The sequence below is a fragment of the Amblyraja radiata genome, chromosome 12 (genome assembly GCF_010909765.2).
Source record: "Amblyraja radiata isolate CabotCenter1 chromosome 12, sAmbRad1.1.pri, whole genome shotgun sequence".
Classification (NCBI taxonomy): domain Eukaryota; kingdom Metazoa; phylum Chordata; class Chondrichthyes; order Rajiformes; family Rajidae; genus Amblyraja; species Amblyraja radiata.
The window spans coordinates 52,047,778-52,064,217 of record NC_045967.1 but is presented as its reverse complement, the minus strand read 5'-3'; the positions used below and the strand labels follow the sequence as shown (position 1 = coordinate 52,064,217).

The 16,440-nt window shown below is 41.1% G+C and overlaps 1 protein-coding gene across 3 annotated transcripts in view; it reads right to left on the bottom strand.

The window, feature by feature from the left end:
• The window catches only part of LOC116979199 (pre-mRNA 3'-end-processing factor FIP1-like), a 38,753-nt gene extending 25,937 nt beyond the window's left edge, over positions 1-12,816 (bottom strand). For all 3 annotated transcript variants that reach the window (XM_033030762.1, XM_033030763.1, XM_033030764.1), the window contains exons 1-3: positions 12,513-12,816; positions 4,007-4,049; positions 2,145-2,220 (exon numbers count right to left, since the gene is read on the bottom strand). In XM_033030762.1, the coding sequence (XP_032886653.1) occupies positions 2,145-2,220; positions 4,007-4,049; positions 12,513-12,600 (207 nt within the window). In that variant the 5' untranslated portion in view covers positions 12,601-12,816. The remainder of the gene's footprint in view (positions 1-2,144; positions 2,221-4,006; positions 4,050-12,512) is intronic.
• Positions 12,817-16,440: the final 3,624 nt, after the last annotated feature.

Genomic DNA, 16,440 nt, shown 5'->3' with positions numbered 1-16,440 from the left:
AATCACAAAGTATCATTATTATAGTAGGATTCTTTACGTTGAGGAAGGATCCCACAGGACATTGATGCACTGGCATTTTAAGAGATTATTCAAATCTAGCAGTTGCCAGATGAGAGAAAGATTTCTCTGTGATGAGTGGAGGAATGCTTTCAGAGCAAGGCCAATGTTGTTTCCAATCCGTTCCTAGGTGGCTACAGTCCATAATACAGCTATCCATCATTTGACTGGCACTGGAGTCACAAGGATGACTAACCCAGGAAACGGAAACGTTATAGTGACAAGGCGTTCCCTTTGACGTTGGTTTCAGGACATAATGTCGAGGAATAATGGGAGACCATTTTCAGCAAATAATTTTCCACTTCTGATGACAGAATTTTAACTTGAAAGGACAATACTTATTCACATTCAGCAGGGGTCCTTCCCAGAAAACAAGAAACCAATACTGTTCTCAGCCAAAGGCTCCAGACATGGACTTCCCTGGAGTGAGCATGGAATAATGGTCACATGTTGAAAATATCGTGAAATCCCTCCTCTTTCTCTCAGCTTTTTTTCTGCCTCTGTATGACCCATTCATTCTCCTGTGCAAGCTCAATTATTAAACTTGTGCTGAATCATTCATGATATGCATTAAGCAAACAGGTGGTTCATTTTTTCTGTTTTCATCATTCAGCTGCTGACCAATGAATTAAAGTATTTAAAATAATATATCCCTATAGAGAAAAGAATGAAGAGTCAAATTTAGTGTTTCTAATGAGTTGCTTGTGTGGGTGATGGAAGCAGGTATCTCACAATATTTAAGTAGTATCGATATTAGTCCTTGAATTGCCAAATCATACAAGGCTACTGTGTGACAGTAAATGGGATTGGTGTAGATGGGTAATTGATGGTCAGCATGGATATGGCTGGCCAAAGGGTCTAATTTTTTGCTGTGTAACTATTATTTCTACTTAGTTCCTGTCTCCACCTTTGGTTTTCTCCACTCTTCCATTCCCCTTGGAAATTTACCTCAGCTTTTATTTTTGGAACTCGCCACCAGCTTTCCCCATCATTCAGAAGCAATCAGAGCAACTGTCTTTTGGGAAAAGGACCTAAACCCTTATCAAATGCTTGGCCTGTGAAAGTGCAATGGAATATCCATGCCTTTCACATACGGAGTCCCTCAATCACACTTTGATGAATTGAGTGAAATTGTTTGGATGCATTATTTCCTGCAATGAAACTAAAAGGGTTTTACAGTTAATGTATCTGTGATGAAAAATGTTGAACACGCTCTACCCTGTCATCCTCTTCAGTTCAATTTTCAGTCTTTTGTTCATCGATTCACAGCAATTAATTACATAACTTTTCACTTGACGATTCATTATATTTCGGTATTTACCGCTAGTAAAAGCAGAATGACTTTGCAGGCAGAAAATCAATGTTAGGCAAAGAAGATGCAGAACAGGAGTGTCAAATCCTTCAAATTTTTCTAGCATCAGCAAAATGGAGAAACAAATTGTAGGAAGGAACTGCAGATGCTGGTTTAAACCAAAGATAGACACAAAAAGCTAGAGTAACTCAGCGGGACAGGCAGCATCTCTGGAGAGAAGCAATGGGTGACGTTTCGGGTTGAGGCCCTTCTTCAGACTCGTCAGAGGAAAGGAAAAACGACATCATCATCTATATCTCTCGTTTCCCTTTCCCCTACTAGTCTGAAGAGTCTTGACCCAAAATGTCACCCATTCTTTCTCTCTAGAGATGCTGTCTGTCCCGCTGAGTTACTCCAGCTTTTTGTGTCTATCTTTGGAGAAACTAATGTCTTATTAACACAGATGGATCAAAAGCAGTGTGAAGGAAGGAACTGCAGATGCCGGCCTTCACCGAAGATAGACACAAAATACTGGAGTAACTCAGCGGGTCAGACAGCATCTTTGGAGAGAAGGAATGGGTGATGTTTCGGGTTGAAACCCTTCTTCAGACTGACAAGTGTGACAATCTTTTCAACCAATCCTACTATTCAGGGGAACAATATGGTAACAATTTTAAACCTATTACAGAGAATCTGAATTTACTCATTGAAATATTGCAATATTTGTGAATTGGAACTTTACCAAAACAAATAAGGAATGTTATCTAATGATGGGAAATGCTATTCCAAAACTTACACCGTCGGCCATTTCCAAGTTGTTGACCTTAAATTCAAGTGACATCTCCTGCAATGGTTTCAAAGAATCTTCATCCCTGCATAAGCAAAATGCCAAGTTAAATCAAAACCAAAAGGATTGGCATACTTGAAAGGTAATTAAAAAAATTACAACATTGTCTAACTACATTCTTTCCTTTAGATTTACCAGCAATGTATTAATCTTTTACAATTGTTGTCTGGAAACTAGCAGTTACAGTCATTCTATTCAAGTAGCCATGCCTTATTTTGTTAGCCTATTTAGTGTGCATTCAAGGCCATTTGCCCACCAAAGTTTCCTTTATAGTTGGTTCCCAAATTTTCAGTTAAAAAAAAATTATTTGTGAACTGCTCCTTCATGAAGATACACAGCTCACAAATCTTTGTCACATGATAAAGCACATCCCATTTAGGTTTCCAGGTGGAATTTTACATGGGACAGCTTTTGAATTAAATTGTAGTTTTACAGTTTCTGTTAACATGCAAAACGTTCATGTCAAATAAGTAAGTGAATACTTGGCCAATAAGTACGTTTATTGGCCAAGTATTCACATACAAGGAATTTGCCTTGGTGCTCCTCCCACAAGTAACAACGACATACAGTGACAGTTACGAATGACTCAGAAAACACTAAACATTAATAATAATAAAACATTAATGATAAAACACCATTGATCAAGCATGTGAACCAACAAAATACCAGATCAAAGGGAGGCTACAGATTTTTGGCTGTTGAGTAGAGCAACTACTCGTGGATAAAAACTTGTGGCTCAAATGTATCATGAACAAGAAATTCTTTGAGTTTTTATCTCATAGAATGGGACTAAAAAAAGGGGAAACATTTATGGTGTAAATGGTCATTTTCACAAAACTATTCTTAAGAGTCACAGAAAGTAATGATTTTTAGTTTAGAGATAAAGGCCCTTCGGTCCATCGAGTCCGCACAGAGCAATGATCCCCACACATTAACACTACCCTACATACACACTAGGGACAATATTGTTTTACATTTATACAAAGCCCATTAACTTACAAACCTGTACGTCTTTAGAGTGTGGGAAAAAATCAAAGATCTCGGAGAAAACCCATGCAGGTTAAGGGAAGAACAGGCACCGGTAGTCAGGATCGAACCGGGTCTCTGGTACTGGAAGGCAGTTGCTCTACTGCTACCCCACCGGGCCACCCTATAATTCTATGTGTATTTGACAACCTTGTGGGGTTTTTTTACTAGTTATACGAAAAAATGCTTTCCTGAACACAGCAACAATAACAGTTCAAGGTGAGCTGGGGATAAAAAAGGTTGTCACAGGAAGCAATAGCTTGAAAAGTAAGACATCAAGTTTAGCAGCTTGCATGTAAATAATTTGAAAATCTGTACAAATGCAACCAATTCAGAATAAACTAAACCAAGAAACACAGAAGATCATGCTGATCACATCTGAAAAGACAAATGATTAAATAAAGCACGTGTTTCAGAAATACAGGGATGTTAAAAAAGTTCAACGAGCCATTTCAAAGCTTTATAAGCAAATAAAAAGATTAAAATTAGACAACAGATTACTCAATTGTACTATGTGTAAGAAAGAACTGTAGATGCTGGTTTAAATCGAATATAGACACAAAATGCTGGAGTAACTCAGCAGGACAGGCAGCATCTCTGGAGAGAAGAAAGGGGGAGAACCCATTCCTTCTCTCTAGAGATGCTGCCTGTGCCGCTGAGTTACTCCAGCAATTTGTGTCTACAGTCAATTGTACTACATGTTTAAATTCAACATTCAACTTCCCAATGAAGTAAATACATCTGAAGCACCCAATGGAGTATTATATTAAAACTGAGATTCTTACCCATCCAACAAAGACATCTCTTCTTGTTTACCAGGGGTTTCATCTACAAACAAAAGATAAAAGGCATAATGCAGACAAATTATCTCAAAATTAATGATTTGGAAAAATAACCAGCACTGTGACAAAGCACAACCATCGCATTGAAATATCATGAAGGACCCACGCCTCCCTGGTCATGCTCTCAAATCAACACTAGCATTGGGAAGGTGGTACAGGGGCCTGTAAACAATGCCTCAAAGATCAAGTACAGCTTCTTCCCAGTAAAACACAGCACAACACTAACCACTACCTCAGTCTGAAGATGGGTCTCAACCCGAAACGTCACCTATTCCTTCGCTCCATAGATGCTGCCTCACCCACTGAGTTTCTCCAGCATTTTTGTCTACCTCAGCAATTATGATCTGCTGTGGACTTTGTTATTGGTTGCTCTACAGACTTTGTGCACTATTATGGTCTGGTTACCTAGTATTACTGATTATTAATTTACTATATTATGGAGTATTATATATTTATTTGAGTGTTTTGAGTTAATCGGACTGTAAAGCTGCAGCAAGTAAGAATTTCACTGTTCCATTGCCGACAATTAAATGCTCATGACTCTTGACACTAATACCAGGGACATAAGAGACTGCAGATGTTAATTAACAGAAGAAAAATAAATGGACATCAGCTGTTTGTTCACTTGCAGTGTCAACAGTGCTATCAATCTTTAATGCAGACTAAATACAATTTAGTGTCCAAAATGTTATCCCTAGATTGCATAAAATGTTACAACATGAAGAGATGTTATAATGTAAAAAACAGAAAAAAAGGATTAAGAACGTCAGATTCGACAGCATGTGCCCATGTGTTTGATCCAGGAAAAAAACAAACACATCTTTATGGAGAGTCTTAGTGAGGGGTTAGTGAAAGGGGTTAGTCAATCTGTTCAGGGCCAGATTGTTTTTAATGATTCAAGAATTATCAAACCTGCATAATATTTGTTTTGTGGGGGAGGCAGTAATTGCAGATACCAAGGCGACAGGGAATTTTCCTCAGCAGCTGAACTGAATCATCGAGGAAGGTGGTTACTCAGCTAACCCAGTGTTTAACATGGATGAGATTGGATTGGAAAAGGATGCGAGGGATGACGCAATTACTTCAGGTTTTGAGGCAGCCAAAAGACAACCTTCACCTTCGCCTTGGAAGTAATGCAGAAATTAACTGCAAGCTTAAGCCTCTTGTATTTTACCATTCAGAGAACCTGACGGCTTCAAAGAGCTCCTCAGTGGCTGATCTACCAATGGTGTGGCCATTTAACAAAAATGCCTTTATTCAGGCACTGCTTTATTAAACGATATTATGCAGAGAATGAGCAATACAATAATATACATGGACCTCTAGTTAACATGAAGGCTATGGCCAATAACAGTCGTGGCCAATAACATTCAGTGTTTTTTTGTACCCACAGACACTACTTCATCGAGTAAGAAGGTACTGCAAATGCTGGTTTATACGAAGATAGATACAAAATGTGGAGTTACTCCAGCGTTTTGTGACTACTTCATTGTTATAAGCTCTGGACCAAGATGCTGCTGATGCTACATTCAAGGATTACTACTTGCAGTGCAGAGTGAGGCATGTCACTTTGGAGCTAAGTAGCAATGATGACCATGCTATTCAGCATCTAGAAGTGGTGTGAGATCAAGATAACCATAGAAGCTTTTAGTGCTTATCTTAGCAATAAATTGTACAAGGAGAAAATTATGGCTAGAGTTTGTGCATGTCTCCTTTGGGTTTACAAACCACTGAAAAATATTCAAGAAAATAAGTTTAGCAACTGAGACTAAGTTTGATGAAGTACAAGAGCCATGATGCGAAAGGAACATTGTGTTTTTATTATCTTCAATTTTATTAAATAAAATGTAAATTGCTAATAAAAGTATTTATTTAAGGTTTATATTGATTTTTTTTAAACAGTGGATTTTAAACACAGTTCCAGTTTTTACATTGAAACTAAATAAGAAATATCTCTATGATGCACAACTTTTTGTTTAACAGGATATTTTCTAGAAATATTTTCATAAATCAAAGAATAAATTTACCAAATATTCCAATATTCAGTAATGAAAAATTGGCCATGTGGCAGATTTCCTGTTGCCTCAAGACTGCAAGCTGCTTGCTTTTGGGCCAAGATGTTTCTTCAGTTGTGGCGTCGGGGATGTCGCCAGGTACGGCAGTGACCACACTGATACTCATAGTAGAGTGTATTCCGTCACATATTCTATTTACAGTGGTAAGAAAATTTCTACCCACAGAAATCATTTTGTTCCCAAAATAGCATATTTATGGACGGCTTTGAATTTTGCAAAACATACACAGACCTGAGTATTGGCGTTTTGATTGTGAAGAAGGGCCTTAACGCGAAACATCACCTATTCCTTTTCTCCAGAGATGCTGCCTGCCCCGCTGAGGTACTCTCCAGGTTTTTGTGTCTGACTTGAGTTGGACTTGATTGTATTTATGTATTGTATTATCTGATCAGATTGGACAGCGGGTAAAACAGAGCGTTGTGCTGTACCTTGGTACATGTGACCATAATAAACCTAAACCTTCAGATGAGATGTTAAATGGAATCCCTGTACATTCTCTCAAGTGGGCGGTAGAGTTCCCATGACATAATGTCAGAGGGTAGGTGTGTTATATCCCTGGTATTTTGGCCAATATCTATACACTTGCTTCTGCAATCTTGTGTGGATGTTGATTCTAGTGATTCATATTATTTCTCAGAGATTAGTTTCATAAAATTATTTTCAGGTTGTTAAGAACTCTTCAACAGCATTAAGGCATGAAAACGATAACGATTTACAGAACCATCCAAAATACACTGTTCTCTCTAACTGACACTTTTCGAGGAACCAAATCCAAGTTACTATAACTCAGCAGGTCAGGCAGCATCTGTGGAGGGAACGGATAGATGACATTTCAGGTCAGGACCTTTCTTCAGACTGATGAAGGGTCCCAACCCGAAACTTCATTAGTCCATTCCCTCCACAGATGCTGCCTGACCTGGGGACAGGGCTTTTATGTTTTGCTCAAGATTCCTGTATCTGCAGCTCCTTGTGTTTACAAGCTAGTATACTTGTTTAATGCAGAATTTTAAATAGATATAAAAAGTACAACTGCATTCCTCTGCAAGCGGTTCACCATTGGGAGAACTTGGTTGTCCTCTGCCATTGCAAATAAACTTGTTTAAAAGCTTGGTGTGCAAATTAGTGAATTGCTTGCAATGCTCTCGAGTGCATGAACCAAATGTAGACATTGCCAAGGAGGTGCTAACACTGCTAGAGCAGCACAGTGGCGCAGCTGGTAAAGCTGTTGCCTCACAGCGTCAGAGATCCGTGTTCGATCCTGACCTCGGGCGCTGTCTGTGTAGAGTTTACACGTTCTCAATGTGACCATGTGGGTTTCCTCCAGGTGTTCTGGTTTCCTCCCACATCCCAAAGAAATGCGGATTTGTAGGTTAATTGGCCTCTAGTGCGTAGGGAGTAGATGAAAAGGGGGATAAACATGATGCTAGTGTGAACAGGTGATCGATGATCGGCATTGACTCGGTGGGCCTAAGGGCCAGTTTCAATGCTGTATCTTTCAATCAAACACTACTGGGTGTTACCCTAGCAATATTGAATGCATATTAAGAATGTGTTAACAGTTTTGCATGGGCTTTGTTTTGCATACATGTCTTATTATGAATAAAGTTTATTATTGAAATTAAAAAAGACATTGCCAAGGAAGGGTTGTGAGCAAATTAACTGGGTAAATCCTGTCAGCAACAAATGACGCTCTTGCTTACCATGCTAGTGTATCGCATTGTTTGTCTTTATGCTTAGATTTGAAGACATTATTTATCAAGTAGGGGGGAATGGGCAAAGTGAAGGCCCGTCAGAAGTCTTGCTGTTTGCACATGAAAGATTAACATGGCACAGCAGCACCATAGCCATAGAAAGAGCATGTGAAACAACCATTAGCAGGAATCTATTTTGGAAATGGCTTAATAAACACTTTTAAAACCTGAAGGGTTGGCTCAACGGCACTGTAACCATGGATAGAGTTTGTGATAGAACCCCTAGCAGTGATGTATTTTGCAAACGTCTTTTAAAAGGGGGGAATGGACATTGCAAAGAGTTTAAGTGAAAGAGCCATTGGCAGTAGTCTATTTTGGAAATGGCTTAATAAACACTTTTAATAACCCCCGGAGGGGTGGCATTGCAACTATGGAAAGAGCTTAAGTGAAAGATCCATTGGCAGTGATCCCGTTTGGAAACTTTATTTGAAGGGAAAAGGGAGATTGCAAAGAATTTGAGTGATAGAACCCTTAGCAGTGATCAATTCTGGCAATGTCTTTCAAAAGGGGAAATAGGCACTGCAAAGAGCTTAAGTAATAGAACCATTGGCAGTGATCTATTTTTGAAATGTTTTTGGGGCGGGGGGGAAGAAAGACATTGCAAAGAGTTTAAGTTATAGAACGCTTAGCATTGATCGATTTTAGAAACTTTATGGGGACAAAAAAATTGCAAAACAGTTTACGTAATAGATTCCTTTGGCAGTGATCTATTTTAGAAATGTCTTTTAAAAGAGAAGACAAAACATTGCAAAGCGTTTAAGTGAAAGAACGAAGATAGACACAAAAAGCAGGAGTAACTCAGCGGGACAGGGTGACGTAGAGAGGAGAACTTCTAATATTAGGGGACCGAGGATCTAGTGGGAAGGAGGAACTGAAGGGAATCCGCATTAGTCAGGAAATGGTGTTAGGTAAACTGTAGGGACTGAAGGCAGAAAAATCCTCGGGGCCAGAGTACTCAAGGAGGTGGCCCTAGAAATCGTGGATGCATTGGTGATCATTTTCCAATGTTCTCTCGACTCTAGATCAGTTCCTGCAGACTGGAGGGTAGCCAATGTAACTCCACTTTTTTAAGAAAGGAGAGAGAGAGAAAACAGGGAATTATAGATCAGAGCCTTACATCGGTAGTGAGGAAGATGCTTGAGTCGATTATTAACGATGTTATAGTAGCGCATTTGGAAATCAGTGGCCGGATTGGTCAAAGTCAGCATGGATTTATGAAGGGGAAATTATGCTGGACTAATTTTCTGGAATTTTTTTGAGGTTGTAACAAGTAGAATGGATAGGGGGGAGCCAGTGGATGTGGTGGATCTGGACTTTCAAAAAGCCTTTGACAAGGTCCCACACAAGAGATTAGTGTGCAAAATTAGAGCACCTGGTATTGGGGGTAGGGTATTGACATGGATATGGCAGACAGGTAGCAAAGAGTAGGAATTAACGGGTCCTTTTCAGAATGGCAGGCAGTGGCTAGTGGAGTGCAGCAAGGCTCAGTGTTGAGACCCGTTATTTACAATATATATTAACGATTTAGACGAGGTAATTAAATGTGACATCTCCACGTTTGCGGATGACAAAAAGCTGGGTGGCAGTGTGAACTGCGATGAGGATGCTATGAGGCTGCAGGGTGGCTTGGATAGGTTGGGTGAGTGGACAGATGCAGTATAATGTGGATAAATGTGACATTATCCACTTTGGTGGCAAAAACAGGAAGGCAGATTATTATTGGAATGGTGTCAGATTAGGAAAAGGGGAGGTACAACGAGACCTGGGTGTGCTTGTACATCAGTCACTGAAAGTAAGCATGCAAGTACAGCAGGCAGTGAAGAAAGCTAAAGGAATGTTGACCTTCATTGCGAGAGGATTTGAGTTTAGGAGCAAGGAGGTCCTACTGCAGTTGTACAGGGCGCTGGTGAGACCGCACCTGGAGTATTAGGTCTCCTAATTTGAGGAAGGACATTATTGTTATTGAGGGAGTGCAGCGTAGATTCACCAGGTTAATTCCTGGGATGGCGGGACTGACTTATGATGAAAGAATGGTCAACTGGGCTTGTATTCACTGGAATTTAGAAGGATGAGAGGGTATCTTATAGAAACATATAAAATTCTTAAAGGATTGGACAGGCTAGATGCAGGAAAAATGTTCCCGATGTTGGGGGAGTCCAGAACCAGGGGTCACAGTTTAAGAATAAGGGGCAGGCCATTTAGAACTGAGATGAGGAAACTTTTTCACCCAGAGTTGTGAATCTGTGGAATTCTCTGCCACATAAGGAAGTGGAGGCCAATTCACTGGATGTTTTCAATAGAGATTTAGCTCTTAGGGCTAAAGGAATCAAGGGATATGGGGAAAAAACAGGAACGGGGTACTGATTTTAGATGATCAGCCATGATCACATTGAATGGCGGTGCTGGATCCAAGAGCCGAATGGCTTACTCCTGCAAGTATTTTTCTATGTTTTCCATGTTTCAAAGTAGACATACCTTGAGGAGATTTTGCAGTGGAGCAGACAAAATGTGCATGAAAAAACTGCAGATGCTGGTTTAAATCGAAAGTACCTTTGGAAATGATCTAATTTGGAAACATGTTTTTTGGGCGCAGAGGGAGATTGCAAAGAGTTTAAGTGATAGAAGATAGACACAAAAAGCTGGAGTAACTCAGTGGGACAGGCAGCATCTCCGGAGAGAAGGAATGGGTGACATTTTGGGTCGAGACCCTAAGTGATAGAACACTTGGTAGTGACATATTTTACAAAAGTATTTTAAAATGGGAGAAAAAAAAGACATTGCAAAGAGTTTAAGTTATAGAACTATGTGCAGTGATTTATTTTGGAAATGTTTTTTGGGGAAAAACACATTGCAGAGGGTATAAGTGATAGAACCATTCTTATAAAATGATTTAAAAATAAGACATTGCAAAGAGTTTTAGTAATATAACCCCTTGACAGTGTTCTATGTTGGGAAAGTATTTTAAAAGAGAAAAAAAACATTGCAACGAGTTTAAGCGATAGAACCAATGTCAGTGATCTATTTTGGAAACGTCTTTTGTGGGGTAAAGGGAGATTGCAAAGAGTTTAAGTGATAGAAGACAGACACAAAAAGTGATAGAACCCTTGGAAGTGATCTATTTTGTAAAGGTTTAAAATGGGGGGGGGGGGGAGAATCATTGCAAAGGGAACACAGACATGTGGGGGGGGGGGGATAAATAGATTGGGAATTGCCACAGAGGCCGTCAGTGGATATTTCTTTGAAGGCAGAGGCGGACAAATTATTGATTAGAACGGGTGCCGGGGAGAAGGCAGGGAAATGGGATCAGGAGGCAGAAGAAGTTCACCAGACTGATTCCTGGGATGTCAGGACTTTCATATGAAGAAAGGCTGGATAGACTCAGCTTGTACTCGCTAGATTTTAGAAGATTGAGGGGGAATCTTATAGAAACTTACAAAATTCTTAAGGGGTTGGACAGGCTAGATGCAGGAAGATTGTTCCCGATGTTGGGGAAGTCCAGAACAAGGGGTCACAGTTTAAGGATAAGGGGGAAATTCTTTATGACCGAGATGAGAAAAACATTTTTCACACAGAGAGTGGTGAATCTCTGGAATTCTCTGCCACAGAAGGTAGTTGAGGCCAGTTGGGACGATAGATGGCACAATGGGCTAAGTGTTCGGCTGGCAACCGGAAGGTAGCCGGTTCGAATCCCGCTTGGAGTGCATACTGTCGTTGTGTCCTTGGGCAAGACACTTCACCCACCTTTGCCTGTGTGTGAATGTGTGTGAGTGATTGGTGGTGGTCGGAGGGGCCGTAGGCGCAGATTGGCAGCCACGCTTCCGTCAGTCTGCCCCAGGGCAGCTGTGGCTACAGAAGTAGCTTACCACCACCGAGTGTGACTGAGGAGTGAATGAATAATGCGATGTAAAGCGCCTTGAGTATTAGAAAGGCGCTATATAAATCCCATCCATTATTATTATTATTAGTTCATTGGCTATATTTAAGAGGGAGTTAGATGTGGCCCTTGTGGCTAATGGGACCAGGGGGTATGGAGAGAAGGCAGGTACAGGATACTGAGTTGGATGATCAGCCATGATCATATTGAATGGTGGTGCAGGCTCGAAGGGCCGAATGGCCTACTCCTGCACCTATTGTCTATGTTTCTATGAATCAGCCGTGATTGAATAGCGGGGGGTGGACTCGATCCTACTCCTATCACTTGTGTACGAAGGAACTGCGGATGCTGGTTTATACCGAAGATAGACACAAGAAGCTGGAGTGAACTCAGCGGGGACAGGGCAGCTGAGCAGCATCTCTGGAGAGAAGGAATGGGTGACGTTTCGGGTCGAGACTGTCTGAAGAAGGGTCTCGACACCAAACATCACCCATTCCCTCTCTCCAGAGATGCTGCTGCTGCCCTGGTCCCGCTGAGTTTGTTTTGTGTGTGTGTGTGTCTATCTACTCCCTATAAACTTGTGAGTTGGTGAGTGAGATGGAAGGCGGGTCAGGCTTGAGGGAAGCACATTTCGTGTTGGGCCGACACAAAGGGCATCGTCCCTTTAAGGAGCGGGAGGGGGAGGCGCGCGACCAACTGCCACCGACTCAACCGCCGCCGCCGCTCGCGCTTCCCGCCCTCCCCGTTACCTCCGTACAGCCAGCTCTCCTCCTCGTCGTCTAGGCCGCTGCCCGACGCTGCCTCGGCCGAGCCCAGCGCCTCCATGTCGGTGGCCATTACCGCGCCAAGCAGGGAGGGCGTCCCGAAAAGTATAGACACCCCTCCCCCTCGAGTAAAAGACGATGCAAAATAAGATCGCGTCCCTCAGTCGCGGGCGGTCAATGGCGGACAGCGCCAGTCGCCCATCCCATTGCCCTCCGTCCCCGCGGCCGCACGATCCGCTCTATTGAGTCCGCACCGCCATGCCTCGGCGCCGGCGCGCAGCTCCGCTGGGTCCTAGCGCCCACCCGCCTGACTCGCTCCCTCGGTGTCAGAGTGGAAACAGACCCTTCGGCCCAAAAGGACCGCGATGAGGAAAACATTTTTCACAACCAGGATACGGATAAGAGGGAAGTATTTTAGGACCGAGATGAGAAAATCTTTTTTTTACACAGAGAGTGGTGAATCTCTGGAATTCTCTGCCACAGAAGGTAGTTGAGGCCACAGTTCATTGGCTATATTTAAGAGGGAGTTAGATGTGGCCCTTGTGGCTAAAGGGATCGGGTATGGAGAGAAGGCAGGTACAGGATACTGAGTTGGATGATCAGCCATGATCATATTGAATGGCGGTGCAGGCTCGAAGGGCCGAATGGCCTACTCCTGCACCTATTTTCTATGTTTCTAAAAACTAGTCCCACCTGTCTGCGTTTGGTCCATATCCCTCCAAACTTGTCCTATCCATGTATCTGTCCAACTGTTTCTTAAATGTTGCGATAAATGTCCCTGCCTCAACTACCTCAAAATGTTGGAGTAACTCAGCAGGACAGGCAGTGTCTCCGATCTCTGGAGAAAATAGGTGACATTTTGGGTCGGGACCCTTCTTCGAGATATGACAATAAAACACTCTTGACCAAGAGGGTAAATCCCAACCTGGGGTAAATTTATCCCCAGGGGGTGAATTTCGCATACCTACCCAGGGGGTAAATTTGTTGTGGATTTGTACATATTTTATCTCATTGACTGTTTGGTTCTGGTATACCAGTTGGTATCTGTTCATCATTAATTGTTCATAAATAAGTGAAATAACATTGTTATGTGCTATTACAGTTGCCAGGGGTAAGCGGGACGAAAAAGATTGGGAATCCCTGCCCTTGACTTTTGGGTCAGGCAGCATCTTTGTCTGAAGAAGGTTCCCGACGTGTCACAGATTCCTCTCCTCCGCAGAGATGCTGCCTGGCCCACTGAGTTACTCTAGTACTTTGTGCCATCATCTCTTAATAAGGAGTCTGTTTTGATGCAGATTCAAATAATAATGTCTGGGGTTATAGGGCAAAGGTAGGAGAATGGGGTTGAGAGGGAAAGATAGATCAGCCACGATTGAATGGTGGAGTAGACTTGATGGCCTAATTTTGCTACCAGAATATATGAAATGAAAATATTTAATATTGTCACATGTACTGAAGTACAGTGCAAAATTTTGGTTTGCATGCTATCCAAACTGATTAGATATACGATACTTAAATACAATCACGTCAAACACAAGAACAATAGATAGAGCAATGGGGAAGATACAGAGTGCAGAATATAGTTCTCATTATGTCTTTAATCCTGTATCAACACAGTGGACATCTTGATCGTAATCATGTATGATCTTTTTGCTGACTGGATATCATGTAAACAAAAAACCTTTCACTAACTCAGTACATGTCTTCATCTAGTGTATGGCGTGCACAGCCTAAAGTTGTAGGACTTTCTTACACATTCACTCTCTTTCACTTTTTTGCTCTTTCTCTCTTTTTCTATTTCATCTTTGTTAAAATTAAAATGGAAGCTGTACAATAAATGTATTATGTCATATGCCACGGTTTATACGTGTACACTGATTCTAATAAAAATATTTAAAAAAGTTGTCGGACAACTTGTTCTATTTGATCTTATTTGTTTGTGTATGCCGGGTTGATTGCATTCGTTGAAACAGGGCGGACCACGTGAAGGTTGCAATCTTCCACCCGACAACAGATGTGACAATAATAAACTAAACTAATTTATTTTCTTTGATTTGGCATGAACACGAGCATTCTCGCAAACTTTTTTGTTTGTCGGAGGTAGATTTCTTTTCAGTTTCTTCCCAGCAGTTATCAGGCAACTGAACCATCCTATCCCTAACTATAGAGTGGTCCTGAGCTATTATCTACCTCATTGGAGACCCTCAGTCGATGTTTAATTAGACTACTTACACCATATTTCCTTTATCTGTACACTGGACGGCTTGATTGTAATGATGTAGTCTTTCCACTGACTCAATAGCACGCAAACAAAAAGCTTTTCACTAATTCTGTGCATGTGACAATAATAAACTAAATTAATAATTTGCTTTAAGAATCAGAGACGATTTGACACGACCACGAGCACTCTTGAAGTTTTTTTGTCAGATGTCATTTCTTTTGTTTCTTCCCAGCAGTTATCAGGCAACTGAACCGTCCTCTTACCAACTAGAGCCGGTCTGACCTACCATTAATCAAGTCTGCTTCAACGCAACTTTTATTTTTTGTATTCTCAGATGCAGCCGGTAGGGGGGCCACTAAGAGTAAAGTTAAACTTTGTGACTGCTGGTGAATGAGGGAGTTGGGTTTCCTGATACCACTATTAATTACTTCATCACAGAGCCCAGGCAGAAAGGAGCCATTGATTTTGCTAGTTTTCTATTTCATATTTTTCTGCTTTCTCCTCATGTTCATGCTCCTTACCTTGTTACGTGACAGCTGGCCATGGACGATGAGGTTATGCGATATGTAATAATTCTTGATATTCACACTGAGTATTATATAACTCCAAAGCTATTCAGAAACTGGAAGCATCTCTTGGAGGTGGTTTCTGGTGTACATTCAAACTCTCTAAAAGAGTTGTGTCACATGGCAAAACTGCTCTTAACTCTTGCTGCTTAGGTTCAGTTCAGTGATCTACAAGTATAGACCTTCAACTGGAAAAGGTATTTATAGATAGGGTAGATTTTAGGAGTCTTAAATCTTATACTAAAGTTACTTTAAAAGTACTGGAGCAAATGGAGTCCTACAGCTTGGAAACAAAACCTTTAGCCCAACTCGCCCATCCAACCTAGTGCATATCCTTCCAAACCTTTCCTATCAACAACATACTTGTACAAATGCAAAAATAAATCATTCCAGATTAAAGAATTTAAGCAGTCTTAAATTTAAAAAAGCATATGTCCATTGAACAAATCTGCTTTAATTGGAAAGCTTCCCATGAATAATAAATGAGAATAGTGTTGCCAGTATATTGCCATAGATTTTGCTGGAAAATATTGAGTTCCTTGTACAATTGCGAGTCTGCCCTGTGTAACCATGTAACTTTGGGCTTTCTATACAAATTTAATTCCTGAAATCTCAGTAGTCTAGTGCTCTTCAAATATTAGATATCCCAGAATCCACTGAGAGCACACTGTGCATAGCTTCTCCTGTACTCAAATGTTGGGAAACTGCTCCAACAAGCCACACCAAAGCTGTAGATGCAAGGAACTGCAGATTCTGGTTTACAAAAAAGACAGTGCTGGTCGGGCAGAGCATCACTGGAGTACATGGACAAGGAACGCTGTGCGTCGGCACCCTTCTTTGGATCAGTCAGAAGAGCCCTGACCTGAAACATTACCTCAAGAGTCAAGTCAAGAGAGTTTATTGTCATGTGTCCTAGATAGGACAATGAAATTCTTGCTTGCTGCAGCACAACAGAATATTGTAGGCGTAAATACAGAACAGATCAGTGTGTCTATATACCATAGACCACCATATATAAATAAACAGATAAAGTGCAATAGGCTGTTATAGTTCAGAGTTTGTTTGAAGTCGTGTTTAATGAAGAAGCTGTTCCTGAACCTGGATGTTGCAAATTTCAGGCTTCTGT